The sequence below is a fragment of the Periophthalmus magnuspinnatus genome, chromosome 21 (genome assembly GCF_009829125.3).
Source record: "Periophthalmus magnuspinnatus isolate fPerMag1 chromosome 21, fPerMag1.2.pri, whole genome shotgun sequence".
Classification (NCBI taxonomy): domain Eukaryota; kingdom Metazoa; phylum Chordata; class Actinopteri; order Gobiiformes; family Gobiidae; genus Periophthalmus; species Periophthalmus magnuspinnatus.
This window is the reverse complement of record NC_047146.1, coordinates 602,048-621,470: the sequence shown is the minus strand read 5'-3', so window position 1 is coordinate 621,470 and position 19,423 is coordinate 602,048. Positions and strand designations below refer to the sequence as shown.

The 19,423-nt window shown below is 45.2% G+C and overlaps 2 protein-coding genes across 6 annotated transcripts in view; one reads left to right on the top strand and one right to left on the bottom strand.

Moving 5' to 3' along the window:
* Positions 1-5,219, top strand: part of LOC117389047 (NLR family CARD domain-containing protein 3-like) — a 31,045-nt gene extending 25,826 nt beyond the window's left edge. For all 4 annotated transcript variants that reach the window (XM_033986614.2, XM_055230592.1, XM_055230590.1 and 1 more), the window contains exons 6-10: positions 26-1,790; positions 1,857-2,024; positions 2,089-2,253; positions 2,378-2,424; positions 4,205-5,219. In XM_033986614.2, the coding sequence (XP_033842505.1) occupies positions 26-1,790; positions 1,857-2,024; positions 2,089-2,253; positions 2,378-2,424; positions 4,205-4,776 (2,717 nt within the window). In that variant the 3' untranslated portion in view covers positions 4,777-5,219. The remainder of the gene's footprint in view (positions 1-25; positions 1,791-1,856; positions 2,025-2,088; positions 2,254-2,377; positions 2,425-4,204) is intronic.
* A 1,126-nt stretch (positions 5,220-6,345) lies between these two features.
* ube2f (ubiquitin-conjugating enzyme E2F (putative)) lies at positions 6,346-18,800 on the bottom strand. Of its 2 annotated transcripts, none has more exons than XM_033986651.2 (10): positions 18,546-18,800; positions 16,786-16,896; positions 14,519-14,548; positions 14,384-14,449; positions 13,087-13,154; positions 11,331-11,401; positions 10,700-10,757; positions 9,405-9,437; positions 9,039-9,101; positions 6,346-8,483 (listed from the first exon to the last, which is right to left on the bottom strand). In XM_033986651.2, exons 2-10 carry the CDS (start codon positions 16,883-16,885, stop codon positions 8,433-8,435), a joined length of 540 nt encoding a protein of 179 aa, XP_033842542.1. In that variant the 5' UTR covers positions 16,886-16,896; positions 18,546-18,800; the 3' UTR covers positions 6,346-8,432. The 2 variants fall into 2 exon arrangements, with proteins under 2 accessions (XP_033842542.1, XP_055086591.1); XM_055230616.1 differs by lacking the exon at positions 18,546-18,800 and adding an exon at positions 17,332-17,549.
* Positions 18,801-19,423: the final 623 nt, after the last annotated feature.

Here is a 19,423-nt window from a genome sequence, read left to right as displayed (position 1 = left end):
CATTATAACTCTTCTGTCTTTAAAGGGAGTAAAGCTGGATTCAGCGATAAACTGAAGTATGATCTGCAGCAGAGGTTCAGCCGTGTGTTTGAGGGCGTGGCTAAAGCAGGAGACTCCGCCCCCCTGACCCAGATCTACACAGAGCTCTACATCACAGAGGGCGGAGCCTCAGAGGTCAACCAGGAACATGAGGTCAGACACATGGAGACGGCGTCCAGGAGACCGGCCGCGCCAGAGACCACCATCAGATGTGAAGACATCTTTAAACCCCGCCCACACTCATCAGAGCCAACCAGAGTGGTGCTGACAAAAGGCGTGGCCGGCGTGGGGAAAACGGTGCTGACTCAGAAGTTCGGTCTGGACTGGGCTGAAGGCAGGACCAACCAGGACCTCCAGCTGCTGTTCCCGTTCACTTTCAGAGAGCTCAATGTGCTCAGAGACACACAGTTCAGCCTGGTGGGACTGCTGCACCACTTCTTCAGTCCATCCAAAGATCTGTGCAGCTTCCAACAGCTCCAGGTGCTCTTCATCTTTGACGGTCTGGACGAGTGCAGACCTCCTCTGGACTTCAGCAGAACCCGAGTCCTGACCGACCCCACAGAGTCCGCCTCAGTGCACGTGCTGCTGGTAAACCTCATCAGGGGGAGTCTGCTTCCCTCTGCTCACCTCTGGATAACCACGCGCCCCGCCGCGGCCAATCAGATCCCTGCTGAGTGCGTCTCCATGGTGACAGAGGTGCGAGGGTTCACTGACCCGCAGAAGGAGCAGTACTTCATGAAGAGGTTCAGAGAACAGGCCACGGCCGTCATCTCCCACATTAAGAGCATCCGCAGCCTCTACATCATGAGTCAGATCCCGATCTTCTGCTGGATCCTCTCCACAGTTATACAGAAGCTTCTGGAACAAACAGAGGAACCAGAGCTGCCCCGAACTCTCACACAGATGTACGTCCACTTCCTGGTGGTGCAGGCCAAAGTCCAGAACATCAAGTATGAGCAGGGGTCAGGGGCGGACCTTCACTGGACTCCAAAGACCAGGGAGATGGTGCGGTCTCTGGGAAAACTGGCCTTTGAGCAGCTGCAGAACGGAAACCTGATCTTCTATGAGTGTGACCTGAGCGAGTGTGGGCTGGACGCTGCAGAGGCCTCAGTGTACTCTGGAGTGTTCACACAGGTCTTTAGAGAGGAGCCAGGCCTGTACCAGGACAAGGTCTACTGCTTCATCCATCTGAGTGTGCAGGAGTTTCTGGCTGCTCTTCACGTCCATCAGACCTTTTACAGCTCTGGAGAGAACCTGTTGGAGCCACCACACTCCTCTGAGAGTCCAGACCTTGAAGCCTTCTACTGCTCTGCTGTGGACCAGGCCTTACAGAGTCCAAACGGACACCTGGACCTGTTCCTGCGCTTCCTCCTGGGGCTGTCTCTGCCGACCAATCAGAGGCTGCTGCAGGGTCTGCTGACTCAGACAGGAAGTGACATAACCAATCAGGAGACAGTTAAGTACATCAAAAAGAAGATGAATGATGAGGGTCTGTCTGCAGAGAGGAAACTGAACCTGCTCCACTGTCTGAACGAGATGAATGACCTTAGTCTGGTGAAAGAGATACAAGAGAACATGAGAAGAGGAGCACTCTCTGATAGAAACATGTCTCCTGCTGATTGGTCAGCTCTGTGCTTCCTCTTACTGTCCTCAGACTCAGACCTGGAGGAGTTTGACCTGAGGAAATACCAGGCCTCAGAGAGAGCTCTCCTGGGTCTGGTGCCGGTGGTCAGAGCCTCCACCAAAGCCCTGTAAGTCCAGAATGTCTTAAAACCCTTGTGTGGTGGTTCTAGTCTCTAATGTCCCTCTCTCCTCAGTCTGATTGGCTGTGGACTGTCCCCTCACAGCTGTGGGCCTCTGGCCTCAGTCCTCAGCTCCTCCAGTCTCACACACCTGGACCTCAGTCACAATGACCTCCAGGACTCAGGAGTGGAGCTGCTGTGTTCTGGACTGAAAAACACTCCCTGCAGACTGGAGACTCTTAGGTGAGATGCTCTCATGGTGCACTCTGCCCCCTTGTGTCCACATGAGTTAATGCTGTGTCTTTAGGCTGTCTGGATGTCTGGTCTCTGAGAGAGGTGGAGCTGCTCTGGCTTTAGCACTGACCTCCGCCCCCTCCCACCTGAGAGAGTTAGACCTGAGCTACAACCATCCAGGACCCTCAGCTCAGCTTTTGACCAATCTATGTGGACAGTGCCCCCTGCTGTCTGTCAGGTGAGACCGCCCCTGTTATTTGTCAGGTGACGTACCTGGTCCGTGGTCAATGGTTGGTCCTGGTCTCTGGTCCTTGGTTGGTCCTGGTCTCTGGTCTGGTCTAAACTGGACTTGTGTGTTTCAGACTGGATCCTGCTGGAGAGCGCTGGATGGTCCCAGGTCTGAGGAAGTGTGAGTCTTTTATTTCATTCACAGTAAAGTGCATATAACAGGTCATATCATTATATTCATTATGTTTAAAATGTCTTAGAATTTTGCCTTGTTTCCTTAATCTGACCATTTTGGTCAAGTTTTCTTTTTAACTTGGACGTGAGCAGCAGATGTGACATGTAAAGGTAATTCCATAACTGTTACCTAGAAACCATACTGTAAACAAACACCAGAACTCATGTCATTTACAGAATATTAATATGCTAATAAAATTGTAAATACATTTAGCCTAGTTAGGCCAAGCCCCTATAGGGCGTAATGGCCTCAGTCGCCCGCAGTATTGACAGCAGTATCCAATACATCCATCCATCTGCACTGCTTTTTGCAGTGCAGAGTACCCGACTTTCTTGGAGTCCCTGAGAGGGGTACTAGATAGTGCACCGACTGGGCACTCAATTTTTCTACTGGGGGACTTCAATGCCCACGTGGGCAACGACAGGCGTGATCGGGAAGAACAGCCTCTAAACCCAAGTGGTGTTCTGTTATTGGACTTCTGTGCTAGTCACAGTTTCTCTGTGCAAACAACAAGGGTGTCCATCAGTGCACATGACACCAGGACACCCTAGGCTGTAGGTTGATGATCGACTTTGTGTCATGTGCCCTGTGGTCACGTGTTTCGGACACTTGGTTGAAGAGAGGGGCAGAGCTGTGGAGCACCACCTGGTGGTGAGTTGGATCTGGCTGACACGTCTCTGCAACATCGCGTGGCGGTCGGGGACAGTGCCACTGGATTGGCAGACTGGGGTGGTGGTCTCTCTGTATAAGAAGGGGGACCGGATGATGTGTTCCAGTTACAGGGGAATCACACTCCTCAGCCTTCCCGGTAAGGTCTATACCAGGGTATTGGAGAGGAGAATCTGACCAATAGTCGAAACTCGGATTCAGGAAGAGCAGTGCGTTTTCGTCCTGCTTGCAGAACACTGGACCAGCTCTATACTCTCCATCGGGTCCTCGAGGCTCATGGGAGTTTGCCCAACCAGTCCACATGTGTTTTGTGGATCTGGAGAAGGCATTCGACCGTGTCCCTCGTGGTGTCCTTTGGGGGGTGCTCTGGGAGTATGGGGTCCGGGGCCCTTTGCTAAGGGCTGTCCGGTCCCTGTATGACCGGAGCAGGAGCTGTGTTCATTGCCGGCAGTAAGTCAGACCTGTTCCCAGTGCATGTTGGACTCCGCCAGGGCTGCCCTTTGTCACCGGTTCTGTTCATTATATTTATGGACAGAATTTCTAGGCGCAGCCAGGGGCCGGAGGGGGCCTGGTTCAGGGACCAAAGGATCTCATCTCTGCTGTTTGCAGATGATGTTGTCCTGATGCTTCTTCGAGCCAGGACCTGCAGCACTGGGGCAGTTTGCAGCCGAGTGTGAAGTGTCTGGGATGAGAATCAACTTCTCTAAATCCGAGGCCATGGTTCTCGACCGGAAAAAGGTGGTTTGCTCTCTCCGGTAGTGGAGAGTCTCTGCCCCAAGTGGAGGAGTTCAAGTATCTCGGGGTCTTGTTCTCGAGTGAGGGAAGGATGGAGCGGGAGATTGACAGGTGGATCGGTGCAGCGTCTGCAGTGATGCGGTCGCTGTATCGTCTGTTGTGGTAAAGAAGGAGCTGAGTGAAAGGTGAAGCTCTCGATTTAACATCAATCTATGTTCCTGCCCTCACCTATGGTCATGAGCTCTGCCCAGAGACAGAGCCCCGATCCTGAGCCTCTACTGAACCTGTAAATGTTAAATGACTAAAATGTTTTGTGTTTCAGACTCCTGTGAGTTCTCTCTGGACCCAAACACAGCTCACAAACGTCTCCTTCTGTCTGAGGACAATCGGAGTGTGACGTGTATGAAGGAGGAGCAGGAGTATCCACATCATGAGGAAAGGTTCACATACTGGTATCAGGTCCTGAGCTGCACTGGCCTGTGGGGGCGCTGTTACTGGGAGGTGGACTGGAGCAGGGAGGTTTCTATAGCAGTGACTTACAAAGGGAAAAGACGAATCGGAGAGGGACGTGGGTTTGGAAACAATAATCAGTCCTGGAGTTTGTGGATCTATGGTAATGGAAAGTACTGTGTCTGCCACAACAACAACTTAACAGAGTTTGACCACTCCCGTCGCTCCACCACTCCCACAGAGCGAGGGGGCGTGTCCTCTGGCAGAGTGGGCGTGTTTCTGGACTCTGAGGCTGGAGCTCTGTCCTTCTATGACATCTCGTCTGATGGAGAACTGTTCCATCTCTGGACCTTCTCCTCGTCCTTCTCTGAGCCTCTGTTCCCTGGGTTTACTCTGTGGAAAGAAGGTTCCTTTGTGTCTCTAGTGAAAGACAAAGGCAGTTGACAGTTAAGATTTAAAATTTTACGTTGGATCAAATAAAGATGGGGTCAGGTTGGGTCAGGGGGGTCAATGGAGGACGTTCAGGGGGTCAGAAGAAGGCGGTGTCATGGCTGAGCGCTGCTGCCAGTCTAAACTCATCCCTGAGGATCACACAGAACATCCTCTGAGGCAGCGCTCTGGAGTAAGAGGCAGGAGACGGAACACACGTCCTCAGAATCAAGGCTCCGAACTTCAGGAGTCCGGGCCTGGCATCATCTGTCTCCATGGAGATCATTTAATGTGGAATATTTCTATCAAAGCACTAACATCTCCATGGAGACAGGTAGGTGGTGGACCCTACACAGAAAAGCAGTAGAAGTTGGGTCTAAGGTCAGTTTTGTCTGTTTCCTGTGGATGTGGGTTAATCTGTTATCGACCAACGACTTTTTCACTGTTTGATTTCATAACGTTATTGGAAAAATCCGTTCAAATAAAGATTTATATTTTTCAAACTGAACTCTTCAGAGCTTTTAATCGTGTCAGTCATTTCTTCTCATTGAGCCTCTGAAGATGTCTCCAAACATGAAGCTCTTTGTCCCTGTGCATTTACAAACTGTCCTCTGTGTTTTTTCTGTTTCTTTTGGAGTCATGTCTTCTTCCTGCAGAGTGTCCTTTTTTCTCTTTCTTTTGGAGTCATGTCTTCTTCCTGCAGAGTGTCCTTTTTTCTGTTTCTTTTGGAGTCATGTCTTCTTCCTGCAGAGTGTCCTTTCAGTCCATGTCCTCAGTCCTCGTTTCACTGTGGATAATGACACACTCTTACAGCTTCAGCAGCTTCTTCTCCAGGTCTTTTTCTTTTGTTCTTGTGTTGATCATTTCAGACCAAAGCTCGTTCGTCTCTGGGACACATGTCCTTCCTGAGCGGTGTGACGCTGGACAGTCCCATGGTCTTTATACTTGTGTTTAATTGAACAGATGAACGTGGCTCCTTCAGGCGGAAACTGCACCGAGGATGAACCAGACTTGATAATAATGAATAACTGAAGTAGGAGTAAAACTATGTTGCTGTTAAAGTATTCTGAGAAGTACAATTTTTTTTTTTAAGTTCCTGAAATGGAACCGAGTATTGAAGGTAACTCAAGTAAATTACTTAAAGAAGCAGTTTGTAACATTTCTATTTGAAGTTCCATAAAAGTGTGTCCCAGAGATAAACATGTTCACATCAAATAAACTTTTACTCATTTACTCCTAACGACAAAACACTGGACATGACGTCATTTATTTATGTTAGAATTTGCCGTTTTGGTTCAATTATCCAATCAGAGAGCAGAACGAGCGTCACATGACTCTCATTTGTGTTGCCAGGTTCAAAGCTGAAAGTGGTTTTAATCTTAAAGGGAGAGAATCTGGAGGATCTGAACATGAACCTGTCCATAAACTGAGACACACCTGTGTCTCTGCAGGTCAGGGCTCTGGACACAGGCTCAGGTGGGGCTGTAGTACCTTTGTAAACCTGTAGGAGGCAGGATACAGTTAATTTAAAATGAGTCCCACTCGGTGAAGTGTCTCCATGAACTCAACCGAACACAAACTGTTTTTATAATAAAATTTAATAAAACATAAAAGACAGGGCCATGATGCAAAGTCATGCAAAACAATCACATGCTGTCGCCAAAACAAACCGGAACTGTTACGTTTATTTCCACCAGAGACTCGTCCTGCTTCACTCAGCTTCACACAGCTTCGCTCAGCTTCACACAGCTTCACACAGCTTCACACAGCTTCACACAGCTTCACTCATCTTCACTCAGCTTCACACAGCTTCACACAGCTTCACTCAGCTTCACACAGCTTCACTCAGCTTCACACAGCTTCACACAGCTTCACTCAGCTTCACTCAGCTTCACACAGCTTCACTCAGCTTCACACAGCTTCACACAGCTTCGCTCATCTTCGCTCAGCTTCGCACAGCTTCACACAGCTTCGCGCAGCTTCGCGCAGCTTCGCTCATCTTCACTCAGCTTCACACAGCTTCACTCAGCTTCACACAGCTTCACTCATCTTCACACATCTTCACACAGCTTCACTCAGCTTCACTCATCTTCACACAGCTTCACACAGCTTCACACAGCTTCACTCATCTTCACACAGCTTCACACATCTTCACACAGCTTCACTCAGCTTCACTCAGCTTCACTCAGCTTCACTCAGCTTCACTCAGCTTCACGCGGCTCACGTCTGTAATGGGGGTTTATTCATTTAAAGCTCCACACTGGTACATTTTAGAGCGACTCCTGCGAGGACGGGCGGCTCATGTTCATATTTAAAATGAAACTGACTCTGGACTGAGGAGGTTCTGCTGCACTTGATGACATCACACGGTGGAACGTCGCATTTTGAGCTTTGTAGATGTCACAGACGAATAATAAAGTGAAAGTCAAACATGTGAATGAAACAAAACACAACTCCAGTGTTTGAGGAGGACACAGAGTTAGAACATGGATTAAAGCTCGTAAAAGTGTGATAAAAGTGTGATATAGAAGCTCTAAGGTCAGTTTCATTTCCTGTGGATGTGGGTTAATCCGACTTTCACCGTTTGAGTTCATCATTTTCTGAAGTCCCGTGAAGCGACTGCTGCAATGAGAGTAAAACATTTGAGGGAAATCGCTTTGTGTGTGAGACTCTGGTCGTTTCTTCTCGTTGAGCCTGTTTTATTTAAACAGAAAGTTACATTTTATTTGGACTGATTCATGTTTGAGTTTAATCTTTAATCGACTATTTTCAAGACGCCATTTTGTCGATCTGCCCCCGTTTAACCTCTAACTGTGACACGCCCACTGTGACGTCCGCTCTTCCTTCTCCAGTTTTATTTTCTTAATCGTTGATACTCGTAGGATTCTGCAGCGTCGCGTCGTCATTTTGGTACAAATGTAAAAACGTGCTGCTCTAGTGATGTGCATCTGTCCATAGGGGGCGCTACAGCATGAGGCGCTTTAGTGTGATGATGTTTACGGCGACGTCAGCTCCTATTGGACACTGCAGTTTTCTAACGCGGAAGTGAGAGGATTTGTGTCTTTTATGAAGTTGTTTCAGATGAATATTGTGATTTAAAATGTGTAAATTATAACAGAGATGAGAACCATAGAGACACAAGCTCAATACGACTGATTTAAGAATTCACTCGTTTCAACTGTTCAGCTTCAAAACCTTTACTAAATGATAAGTTCTGTTTCAGGCACTGTGTTACATCCTAACAGTCCAGCCTCCTGTTGCATCACACTTAATCTGCAGATACTGCGTGTGTCAGATGCCCTCCCAGATGTCACTGATAGAAATGATCAGGGGAAAAAAAAAAACTTTTGGAGATTTGTTTTTGGACTCCGGCCCCGTGAGCTCCAGCCCCGTGAGCTCCAGCCCCGTGAGCTCCAGCCCCGTGAGCTCCAGCCCCGTGAGCTCCAGCCCCGTGAGCTCCAGCCCCGTGAGCTCCAGCGCGGTGAGGACGCGGCGAAGCTTTGTGAGTTTAAAATCAAAGTGAAAACACGTGATGCCCGCTGCGCTGCCTCGTCGACAGCGGTGACACCGGCGGAGAGCAGTTTATCGAGCGACAGTGGGTTTGTGCGGGCGGAGATGACGTCATCACTGAGGGACAGGGGTGATGTCATCTCGCGGCGACGCGGGTGACATCATCTGGCGTAGTTCCTGATGTAATCCTGAACCTTATTACGGAAGTCCTCCTGGAAAACAGCACAGGGGAAACAATTACAGACGGACAAAACATCGACCCTGGGATTTTTATTTGATTTATTTTCGATATTTGGCATCGATAATTCCATAAACCTTTTTGTGAATGAGCTACTGCTGCCCCCTTGTGTTTGATCAGAATGTTGGCAGTTTGAATCCCGATCTCAATATAATTATCCTTAGCAAAGCAGTCAGATCCACTGAGCCACGGGTTGGTGGTGTTTGTGGTAAAATGGACACGTGCACCGGGGGCGTCTCAGTTTGATCCTTTACTCGAGGCAGGTACGGAGGCCGGCAGAGGACACTTTAAAAGACCAATCCCATGCTCTGTGAGTGAGATTCAGCTGCTCCCGACAGGACGCTTCAGGTTTAAAGAGCGTCTGTCCCAGCAGCAGTGTCCTGAACGTCGAGTCTGTGCTCTTGTTCTGTTTCTCAGGAGGTTTAAGTTCTTTGAGTGAAATCAGTCTGTGGTTTTATCATGAAAACTCCAAAAACTCCACTGATTCAGCTGTGACACGTCGTATTTAAATACTTTATACAAACTGTACCTTGTCTCTCAGGTGGTGTTCTGCAGCGTCGATGTTGAGAGGGTCGTCGAAATTCAGTAAATCCTACCACAAAAAAACACGAGTAAGAGTACTGTCACTGTAGTACTGCGCGAGTAACAGTACTGTCACTGTAGTACTGCGCGAGTAACAGTACTGTCACTGTAGTACTGCGCGAGTAAGAGTACTGTCACTGTAGTACTGCGCGAGTAAGAGTACTGTCACTGTAGTACTGCGCGAGTAAGAGTACTGTCACTGTAGTACTGCGCGAGTAAGAGTACTGTCACTGTAGTACTGCATATACTTCAATACTTAACCAAACATAAAAAACATTTTTTTTTTAAAACAGTAAAAACATCAGATTCTCACCGTAAACAAAGAGTTTAAGCCCCAAACCACGTCCTGGAAACACAACATCAAACACACATGATTAAAACATGATTCTGACGGATTAAATAACACCAGAAGAATTATATAAAAACACAAAATTAAATGTACACGCTCCACGTCTGGACACGCCTCAGGGTGTGTTTTTGTTTACTACTTTCTACATTTTAGATACAAACAGAAGACAAATAAATGAAGTAAGATATTTGGAATTATGTAGAAAAATGTGAAATAACTCAATATTTTTTATCTTGTCCACCAACATGCCAAAAGTGCAAAGCAGCGTCAAAGCCAAGGGTAAAGGTCATATATATATAATATGTGTATATATATATATATATATGTGTGTGTATATGTGTATGTGTGTATATATATATATATATATATATACACATATATACATATACACATACATTATATATACATATATATACATATATATATATATACATATATATATATATACATATATATATACATACATATATATATACATACATATATATATACATACATACATACATATATACACACATATACATATATATATATATATATATATATATATATATACACACATATATATATTTACACACATATATACATACACATACATATACACATACATTATATATATATATATATACACACACACACACACCGATCTGTGTTCTGACAGTTCTTTTTAAACTCCACAGCTTCAGGAGAATCATCTGGATCATTTCAGTCCTGGAGTTGACACTTATCTCCACTGAACTAAAGATTAATGTGAAAACTCCCACTTGATGACATCACAAGGTGGAACGTGACTCAAACATGTGAATGAAACAAAACACAACTGCAGTGTGTGTTTGATGCTATAACGACATTAGAACATGGATTAAAGCTACAGATTCATCCAGGAAAATGTATATGTAATATTTTAACTTGAATAAGTCATAAATACAGAAACAATTAACAATTTATAAAATTTGTTGGATTTATGTTACATTTGGCCCTGTGAGAGCGGACATTTTGTTGAAAAGTCCATGATGACGGGTCGTGTAGCGTTTTGTCATTATCGCCGATGGAGCTCAACAGCCCCGCCCACTTCCACAAGGACAAACCACGTTCATTTTCTCAGCACAAAACTCAAATATCAAGAGTTTAAAGATCCACCACAGTCTAAGCAGCTTTAAGGTCGTGTGAGTGACAGTATGTGGTCAGTACACACCACCGTTAGCCTCCGTTAGCTTTTAAACTAATGAGCGTCTGTGGTGTGGTTGTGGTTGTAGTACCTTTAATGTCCTGGTGGGGGCCCATCCTGTCCCGTCGATGGAGTGTTCTCTCAGGAGGCTGCGCAAAACAGAGAAGAAGTGGAATGTAAAACTCCTGTGTGTTAGAACACTGTTATCAAAAACACACCGCAGTTGTGTTTTGTTTCATTCACATGTTTGAGTCACTTTATTATTAGTCTGTAACATCTACAAAGATCAAAATGCGACGTTCCACCTTGTGATGTTGTTTCAAGTGAACTCCTCCTTTTACCTTTAGTTCAGTCGAGGAAAAATGGAAATTCCACGGCTGAAATGATCCAAATGATTCTATAAATGAAGGTGTGTGGAGTTTAAAAACACAGTGGAGCACTTCCTGTATAACCACATGATGACATCACAAGGTGGAAGAGAGTTTTCAGTTTGAGAGAAGAACTCAGCCTAAATCTGCAGGTTTGTGTGTGAAACATGTGAGAATGAAACAAAACACAACTCCAGGTCTGTGTGTGACGAGGAAACATTAGAGCAGATCAGAGCAGTGCATCATGGGACATTTAAACAGAGCAGTGCATCATGGGACATTTAAACAGAGCAGTGCATCATGGGACATTTAAACAGAGCAGTGCATCATGGGACATTTAAACAGTTGATTGACCTGAGGCAGATCTCTCCGCTCTCTGTGATGTTCGGGTGCCATATTCTGGTCAAACAGCGAACTTTAGGAGGCTGAGAAAAAGAGAAAGAGAAATGTAACTACAGCTGCAGCCAGAAGTTTACACTTTATAAAATGACATTTTTCCCTGTTTGACGTGAATCAGACTAAACTTTTCCTGTTTTAGATCAATTAGGATTAACAAAATTATTTCTATTGGTTAAATGTCAGAATAATGAAAGAAGGAATTTTTTAGACAGAGTAACAGAGTAACATTACTATGACTTTAAACCATTTGGGAAAACCCAGATGATGATGTCATGTGTTTGGAGGCTTCTGATTGGTTTATTGACACATCTGAGTTAATTAGAGACGCACCTGTGGATGTGTCTGAAACACACCTGAAACACTCCTGAAACACACCTGAAACACTCCCGAAACACTCCCGAAACACTCCCGAAACACTCCCGAAACACTCCCGAAACACTCCCGAAACACTCCCGAAACACTCCCGAAACACTCCCGAAACACTCCCGAAACACTCCCGAAACACTCCCGAAACACTCCCGAAACACTCCCGAAACACTCCCGAAACACTCCCGAAACACTCCCGAAACACTCCCGAAACACTCCCGAAACACTCCCGAAACACTCCCGAAACACTCCCGAAACACTCCCGAAACACTCCCGAAACACTCCCGAAACACTCCCGAAACACTCCCGAAACTCTCCCGAAACACTCCCGAAACTCTCCCGAAACACTCCCGAAACTCTCCCGAAACACTGCTTCTTTGATTAACATCATGAGAAAGTCAAAATAAATCTGCCAAAATATCATGAAGGACACGTGCCCCTCAGATGAACGAGCTTTGGTCTGAAATGATCAACACAAGAATAAAAGAAAAAGACCTGGAGAAGAAGCTGCTGAAGCTGTAAGAGAACACCATCCCAACTGTGAAACACGGGGGTGGCTGCATCGTGTCGTGGGGTTGTTTTGCTGCAGGAGGGACTGGTGCACTTCACAAAACAGATGCATCAGGAGGAAAGAACATTATGTGGAAAAACTGAAGCAACATCTCAACACATCAGCAGGAAGTTAAAGCTTAGGACAAATGGACAATGACCTGAAGCACATGGCCAAACTGGTGACAAAGAGGCTTAAGGATAACAAAGAGGCTTAAGGATAACAAAGAGGCTTAAGGATAACAAAGGGGCTTAAGGATAACAAAGGGGCTTAAGGATAACAAAGAGGCTTAAGGATAACAAAGTCAATATTTTGGAGCACACAAAGTCCTGATCTCAGTCCTATTGAAAATGTATGAACAGACCTGAAAAGGCGTGTGCGAGTGAGACGGACACAAACTGGGCTCAGTTAAACCAGTTCTGTCTGGACGAATGGGACAAAACTCCTGCCAACTATTGTGAGAAGTTTGTGGAAGGAAATCAAAACATTTGACCCAAGTCACACAGTTTAAAGACAATGGGACAAATACTAATGAAATGTGTGTGAACTTCTGACTCTGAAGAAAGTAAAGGAAAATCCTTCTCTCAATATTCTGACATTTAACCAATAGAAATAATTTGTTAATCCTCATTGACCTAAAACAGGAAAAGTTTAGTCTGATTCACGTCAAACAGACAAAAAAAGTCTGTGTCTTTTAATATAGAGAATGTAAACGTCTCCTCCTCCTCCTCCTCCTCCTCCTCCTCCTCCTCCTCCTCCTCCTCCTCCTCCTCCTCCTCCTCCTCCAATACTCACCACCATGTTGTAGGCTTCAGGAACATCTATCTCAAACTGAAACCTCCCACTTTGGTAATAGCCCTCATCTGTAACAAGAACAATCAGAAGAAACAGAAGAAACAGAAGAAACAGAAGAAACAGAAGAAACAGAACAATCAGGACAAACCAGAGTCATAAAAATAAACCTAGAGTGTGATGTGCAGGTTTCCATTTTTATGACTCAATACGACCTCCTCAGTCATTTCCAACTAATCAGACCCAAGTGATTCATGTTTGAGTAAATCTTTAATCCACTATTTTAAAGACGCCATTTTACTGATTTACCCTCGTTTAACCTCCACTGTGACACGCCCACTGTGACACGCCCACTGTGACACGCCCACTGTGACACGCCCACTGTGACACGCCCACTGTGACACGCCCACTGTGACACGCCCACTGTGACACGCCCCCTGTGACGTCTGCACTTCCTTCTCCAGTTTTATTTTCTTAATCGTTGATACTCGTAGGATTCTGCAGCGTCGCGTCGTCATTTTGGTACAAATGTAAAAACGTGCTGCTCTAGTGCGACGTGCATCTGTCCATAGGGGGCGCCACAGCATGAGGCGCTTTGTCGTGATGATGTTTACGGCGACGTCAGCTCCTATTGGACACTGCTGTTTTCTCACGTGGAACTCAGCGGATTTGTTTGTTTTATTCAGTGTTTTTAGATGAATGTTGTGATTTAAAATGTGTGAATTATAACAGAGATGATCCACAGATTAAAACTACACAAACACCAGACACACAGTACGGCTGATTTAACAGACATTAAAGCTCCACTATGTAACTTCTGGTGAAGGTCTGCCACCTGCTTGTCTCCGTGGAGATTTAACTGCTTTGCCTGGAAAGTTCCACAGTATGATATTTAGTGTATCGCCATAGCAACAGGCCAAGTTACAGGTCAGATCTGTGCATCAAACTACTGAAACTACTGCTCATCACGTCAGGTTTGTGAAGTCGTAGTGTACAGTTTTGTATCATGTTTTTGTATATTTATGGAGGATTGTCGCGTGGGTGATGTCGGCTTGTGGGCGGAGCCTCGTACAGGATCTTACTGCGAACTGTGAGGAGGGTTTGAATAGGGCCCAGGAGAGATCTCTAGATTATTCAGACCTGCAGGGATGACATCTACACCCTGTTCAGGAATGATTTTGATGAACATTATAACCTGAAAGCTCAAATTTTGCCCTCGCATAATACCCCGTCTTTAACTGGACCCGACAGACCAGGCGTGATGTGAGGCTGCGTCCACCAGAGGGAGCCACAGCTTTACCTGGAGACACTGCGAGCTGAAAGTGATGCAGTTTGTCTTCATCGGGGAAACTGGCCTTACACGTACCTGCGGCGACACAGAGTCAACACTGGACACACTCACACTTCTGTTACATGTTGTATTTAAAGTACTCACTGGGCAGGTTGGCTTCTAGATCTGCCACTTCTGCAGAGACAGAACAGAAAATAAAAACCCCTGAAATAAAAACCCCAGGATCATGTAGAGCAGTGGTCCCCAAACTATGGCCCGCGGGCCGGATACGGCCCACCTCCACATTTGGTCCGGCCCCCTGAACAATACCAGAGAGCATTTTGATTTTTTTTCATATATGTGTATTTGTATTTGATAATAAAGTTGGACTTTTGCAATAAAATGTTGCTTAGTTATGAACTATTTTCATTAGTAACTATTTAGTTAGTAACATTTTCACGCATGAAACTGCTGAAAACCCCAATCAGATCAAGATTGACAGATGAACATCTGCATCAGTGTTTGACAGTGACTAAAATGGAACCTGACATTCAATTTCTCACCAGCCAGATGCAGGCCCACAGTTCACACGGATGAACATACAAAGGTAAGCTCACTTTTCTGACTTTAATGAGTCATTCTGAGTATAAATAAATATAATCAAAATAAGATTTACTGGGATAAAATCCATCTCCACAACCACACTGGTAGTGGTACTGGTTGTGCTGTATCACTTAGTTCAGTTTTTCCTGTTTGCTTTGTGGTTTTCACAGGGAAGTTGATGAGAGAGAGCTGCAAACAGCAATGTCTACAAGCCTACTGGAACCTACTGGAACCTACGAAAGGAGTATAAAGAAGGAACACAAGAACTTTGAGACACTGCTCATATGAGTCATTTAAGTAAAAGATTCTGCTCTGACAACTAAGCTGAACTTGGACCTGTTAAGATTGTGCACGGCACAACAGAAATTTTATGTTGTGAAAGTTTATGTAAAGGACTTTTTTTCTGTGAAGAACCCAAGGAGGGTAATTTTATTATTATTTATTTCATTAATAGTGTTATTATTTCTTTCCTGACTTTTGTTCTGTGAAGAATCCAGAAAGGGTTATTTGATTATGTGTGGCTTTCTGGAAAACAATACATTTTTACGTTTAGGCGCTCCTGCAATTGTCATACTTTTTCTGTTACAAACTGACTGAGGCCCCCCATCAGAGAAGAGAAAAGTTATGTGGCCCTCACAGGAAAAAGTTTGGGGACCCCTGATGTAGAGAGTTAATACGAACATTTAAGACCAGAATGAGTCTGAAGCAGCAGAGACAGAGAGAGGACAGAGGGGACAGAGGGGAGAGAGAGAGGACAGAGAGAGGACAGAGGGGACAGAGAGAGGACAGAGAGAGGACAGAGAGAGGACAGAGAGAGGACAGAGGGGACAGAGAGAGGACAGAGAGAGGACAGAGAGAGGACAGAGGGGACAGAGAGAGGACAGAGGGGACAGAGAGAGGACAGAGGGGACAGAGAGAGGACAGAGAGAGGACAGAGAGAGGACAGAGGGGACAGAGGGGACAGAGAGAGGACAGAGAGGACAGAGAGGACAGAGAGAGGACAGAGAGAGGAGACGGTTTATACACAGAGAGTGAATTGGAGCCAGAGCTGATGGAACAGGAAGTGCACATGATCACTTCCTGTTTGGAACACGGCAGCAGGTTAGATATGTCCATTTATATAAACAGTCTGTGGATAGTACTTTTATGGAGGAGTCAGTCTCTAGCATTTGCAGTAGTAGTATCTGTAGCAGTAGTATCTGTAGCAGTAGTAGTATCTGTAGCAGTAGCAGTAGTAGTATCTGTAGCAGTAGTAGTATCTGTAGCAGTAGCAGTAGTAGTATCTGTAGCAGTAGCAGTAGTAGTATCTGTAGCAGTAGTAGTATCTGTAGCAGTAGCAGTAGTAGTATCTGTAGCAGTAGTAGTATCTGTAGCAGTAGCAGTAGTAGTATCTGTAGCAGTAGTAGTATCTGTAGCAGTAGTAGTATCTGTAGCAGTAGCAGTAGTAGTATCTGTAGCAGTAGTAGTATCTGTAGCAGTAGCAGTAGTAGTATCTGTAGCAGTAGTAGTATCTGTAGCAGTAGTAGTATCTGTAGCAGTAGCAGTAGTAGTATCTGTAGCAGTAGTAGTATCTGTAGCAGTAGTAGTATCTGTAGCAGTAGTAGTATCTGTAGCAGTAGTATCTGTAGCAGTAGTAGTATCTGTAGCAGTAGTAGTATCTGTAGCAGTAGTAGTATCTGTAGCAGTAGTAGTATCTGTAGCAGTAGTAGTATCTGTAGCAGTAGTAGTATCTGTAGCAGTAGTAGTATCTGTAGCAGTAGTATCTGTAGCAGTAGTATCTGTAGCAGTAGTATCTGTAGCAGTAGTACTTGTAGTATTTGCAGTAGTACCTTTGGTGAGGAGGCGGTCCCTCACTGACACTCGGTGGCTGGACTCAGAGCTGTGTTTCGTGCCCTCGTCTCTCTTCAGTTTACTCGCCAACGTCAACATCCTGAACAACTCTGGTAAAAAACAGGACTGGAGTTACACTCAGGGCCGGAGCACGAAGAAGTACAGAGAAATACTCACGTCAAAGTATTAGATGAAAGAGGTTTACTTAAGAACCTGTTTAAAAATGTACTTAAAGAGTAAAAAGTAAAAGTATTTCTCACAGATTATAAAGCTTCAAATGTGGTGATTTTGATAAAGATTTGAGCTGAATTTTGTTCAACAGAGACATTTCATTCAGTCGTTTTCTCTTTTTATTTGTATATTTTTGTTAGTTTAAATTCTGAACGTGTTAAAAACAAACCCTCAGCCTTTTCAGCAGGTTTGACTAGAAAGTACAGGTACTGCTCTCAAATGTACTCAAGTAAAAAGTACACACTCTGAAATATATTTAAGTACAGATACCTAAAAGAATACTTTAGTACAGTACTTTACTACTTTTACTTTACCTTCCACCTCTGTTTACGGCGAGTCGTGGAAACAAAATAAATCTGTTGCCTGAACAATCACATGACTCCAAGTATAACTCCAGCTCTAAAGTGTCGGGTTGTGTACGTCCCGGTGTGTACGTCCCGGTGTGTACGTCCCGGTGTGTACGTCCCGGTGTGTACGTCCCGGTGTGTACGTCCCGGTGTGTTCACGATCACTACAGACACACACACTCCTCATGTTTGGGCGTTAATCAGAAACACGTAAGACGACAGGTCAGTGAAGGCGTCAGACCGGTTTGGTTTGACACGTTTGGCCGAGTTTCACGTGAGCAGAGACACGGCTTAAAGGGCCCAGATTTCACTTACGTTTAACTCAGAAAACTTGCAGATTTAGGCTGAGCTCTTCTCTCAAACTGTAAAAAAAACCCCACTCTGTTCCACCTTGTGATGTCATCGTGTGGTGATACAGGAAGTGCTCAACTGAAATGACCAATCTCTGCTGAACTAAAGGTAAAAGGAGCTGTTAAAATGACTGAAAACTACCACTTGATGACATCACAAGGTGGAACAGAGCGTTTTGAGCTTTGTGGATGTCACAGACTAATAATAAACTGTGACTCAAACATGTGAGAATGAAACAAAACACAACTCCAGGTCTGTTTTTGAGGAGGAAAGAGCGTTAGATCGTGGATTAAAGCTCATAAGAGTCAGTTTAGTGTGACATAGGAGCTTTAAACATTCCATAAACAGTTAAAAAAAACAGCCTCAGCCGCTTCAGGACAGAGTAACACCGCCCTAATGTCACCGGCTTCAGTCTTGGCTCCTTCTAAAACTGAAAACCAAACCGGGATCGCCATAAACATACCGGACATGCCTCAATGTGTCCAGCAGAAGACTAAACACACGACAAAAGCACACACAGCCACACTTCACACCTGCTCCGAGGCGTCTGTGGAGCTCGTTTGTTTGATTCAAAGTCAGAATGTGGCGTGTTTGCCGGAGATGAGCTGTGGGCAGAGGACACGGGTGTTTCTGCGGCTCTGGAGGACAAATGAGCCACGAACCAGCTTTAAAAATGTCTTTAAACTGAATGTACACGCGTTAATAGCCCGGCTGGACCCCGCAGAGGTGATGTGATGTGTTTAACGCCGTGTTTGACGCCGTGTTTGAGTCCGTGTTTGACGCCGTGTCCGCGCGGTGGACGGCGGTACCTGCGCGGTGGACGGCGGTACCTGCGCGGTGTCAGAGCCGGTCTGTCTCACACCATACTCGGGCAGCTCGGGCAGCTCGGGCCGGGCCTCTCCGCGCCTCCACAGTCCTCCTAAATGTCCGCAGAGGTTCTCCAAATCCAGGTTAAATCCTCCTAAAACTGTGAAACTCTGCGGGAGAAGCGGGCGGTGCTAACTCCACAGCGCTGCAGGAACCGAGGCGGAAGAGGGAGCGGCCGCAGCGGGGGTCCGGCCGGAAACGCGGACACGAACAACAGTTCCGCCCTGAAACAGCGACTGGAGCTTAAGGTAAAGCTCCAAAAAATCCACCTGATAATGTTTGTTTCATTCACATGTTTGAGTCACACTTTATTATTAGTCTGTCACATCTACAAACCTCAAAACGCTCTGTTCCACCTTGTGATGTCATCAAGTGGTAGTTTTCAAGTTAACTCCTCCTCCTTTTACCTTTAGTTCAACAGAAATGGGCAACTCCAGGACTGAAATGATCCAAATGATTCTAGTGAAGGTGGAGTTTAAAAACACAGTGGAGCACTTCCTGTATCACCACATGATGACATCACAAGGTGGAACAGAGTGTTTTCAGCCTAAATCTGCAGGTTTGTGAGTTAAACATGTGAGAATGAAACAAACACAACTCCAGGTCTGTGTGTGACGAGGAAACATTAGAGCAGATAATATGAATAAATAAAAATATTTAAAAATTATAAAAATAAATAAATACAATTTTAAATAAATACAAATGAATAGCTGCTGCTTAAATAGGATCTATACAAGTCCTAAAATGTAAAATAATAATAATAATAGTTGAAGTCTGTGGGTTTACAGTGGAGTTTATCAGGACGAGCAGGACGTGTGTAAAAGTATTTTATACTACAGTG

Excerpts from the sequence above, each read along its gene's own strand:
- ube2f (XM_033986651.2), bottom strand. The coding sequence starts at position 16,885 with ATGTTGACGTTGGCGAGTAAACTGAAGAGAGACGAGGGCACGAAACAC. Across the intron at positions 10,758-11,330 it reads AGCGGAGAGATCTGCCTCAG|CCTCCTGAGAGAACACTCCA; the intron begins GTCAATCAACTG and ends TGTTTTGCGCAG. Across the intron at positions 9,102-9,404 it reads GCTTAAACTCTTTGTTTACG|GATTTACTGAATTTCGACGA; the intron begins GTGAGAATCTGA and ends TTTTTGTGGTAG.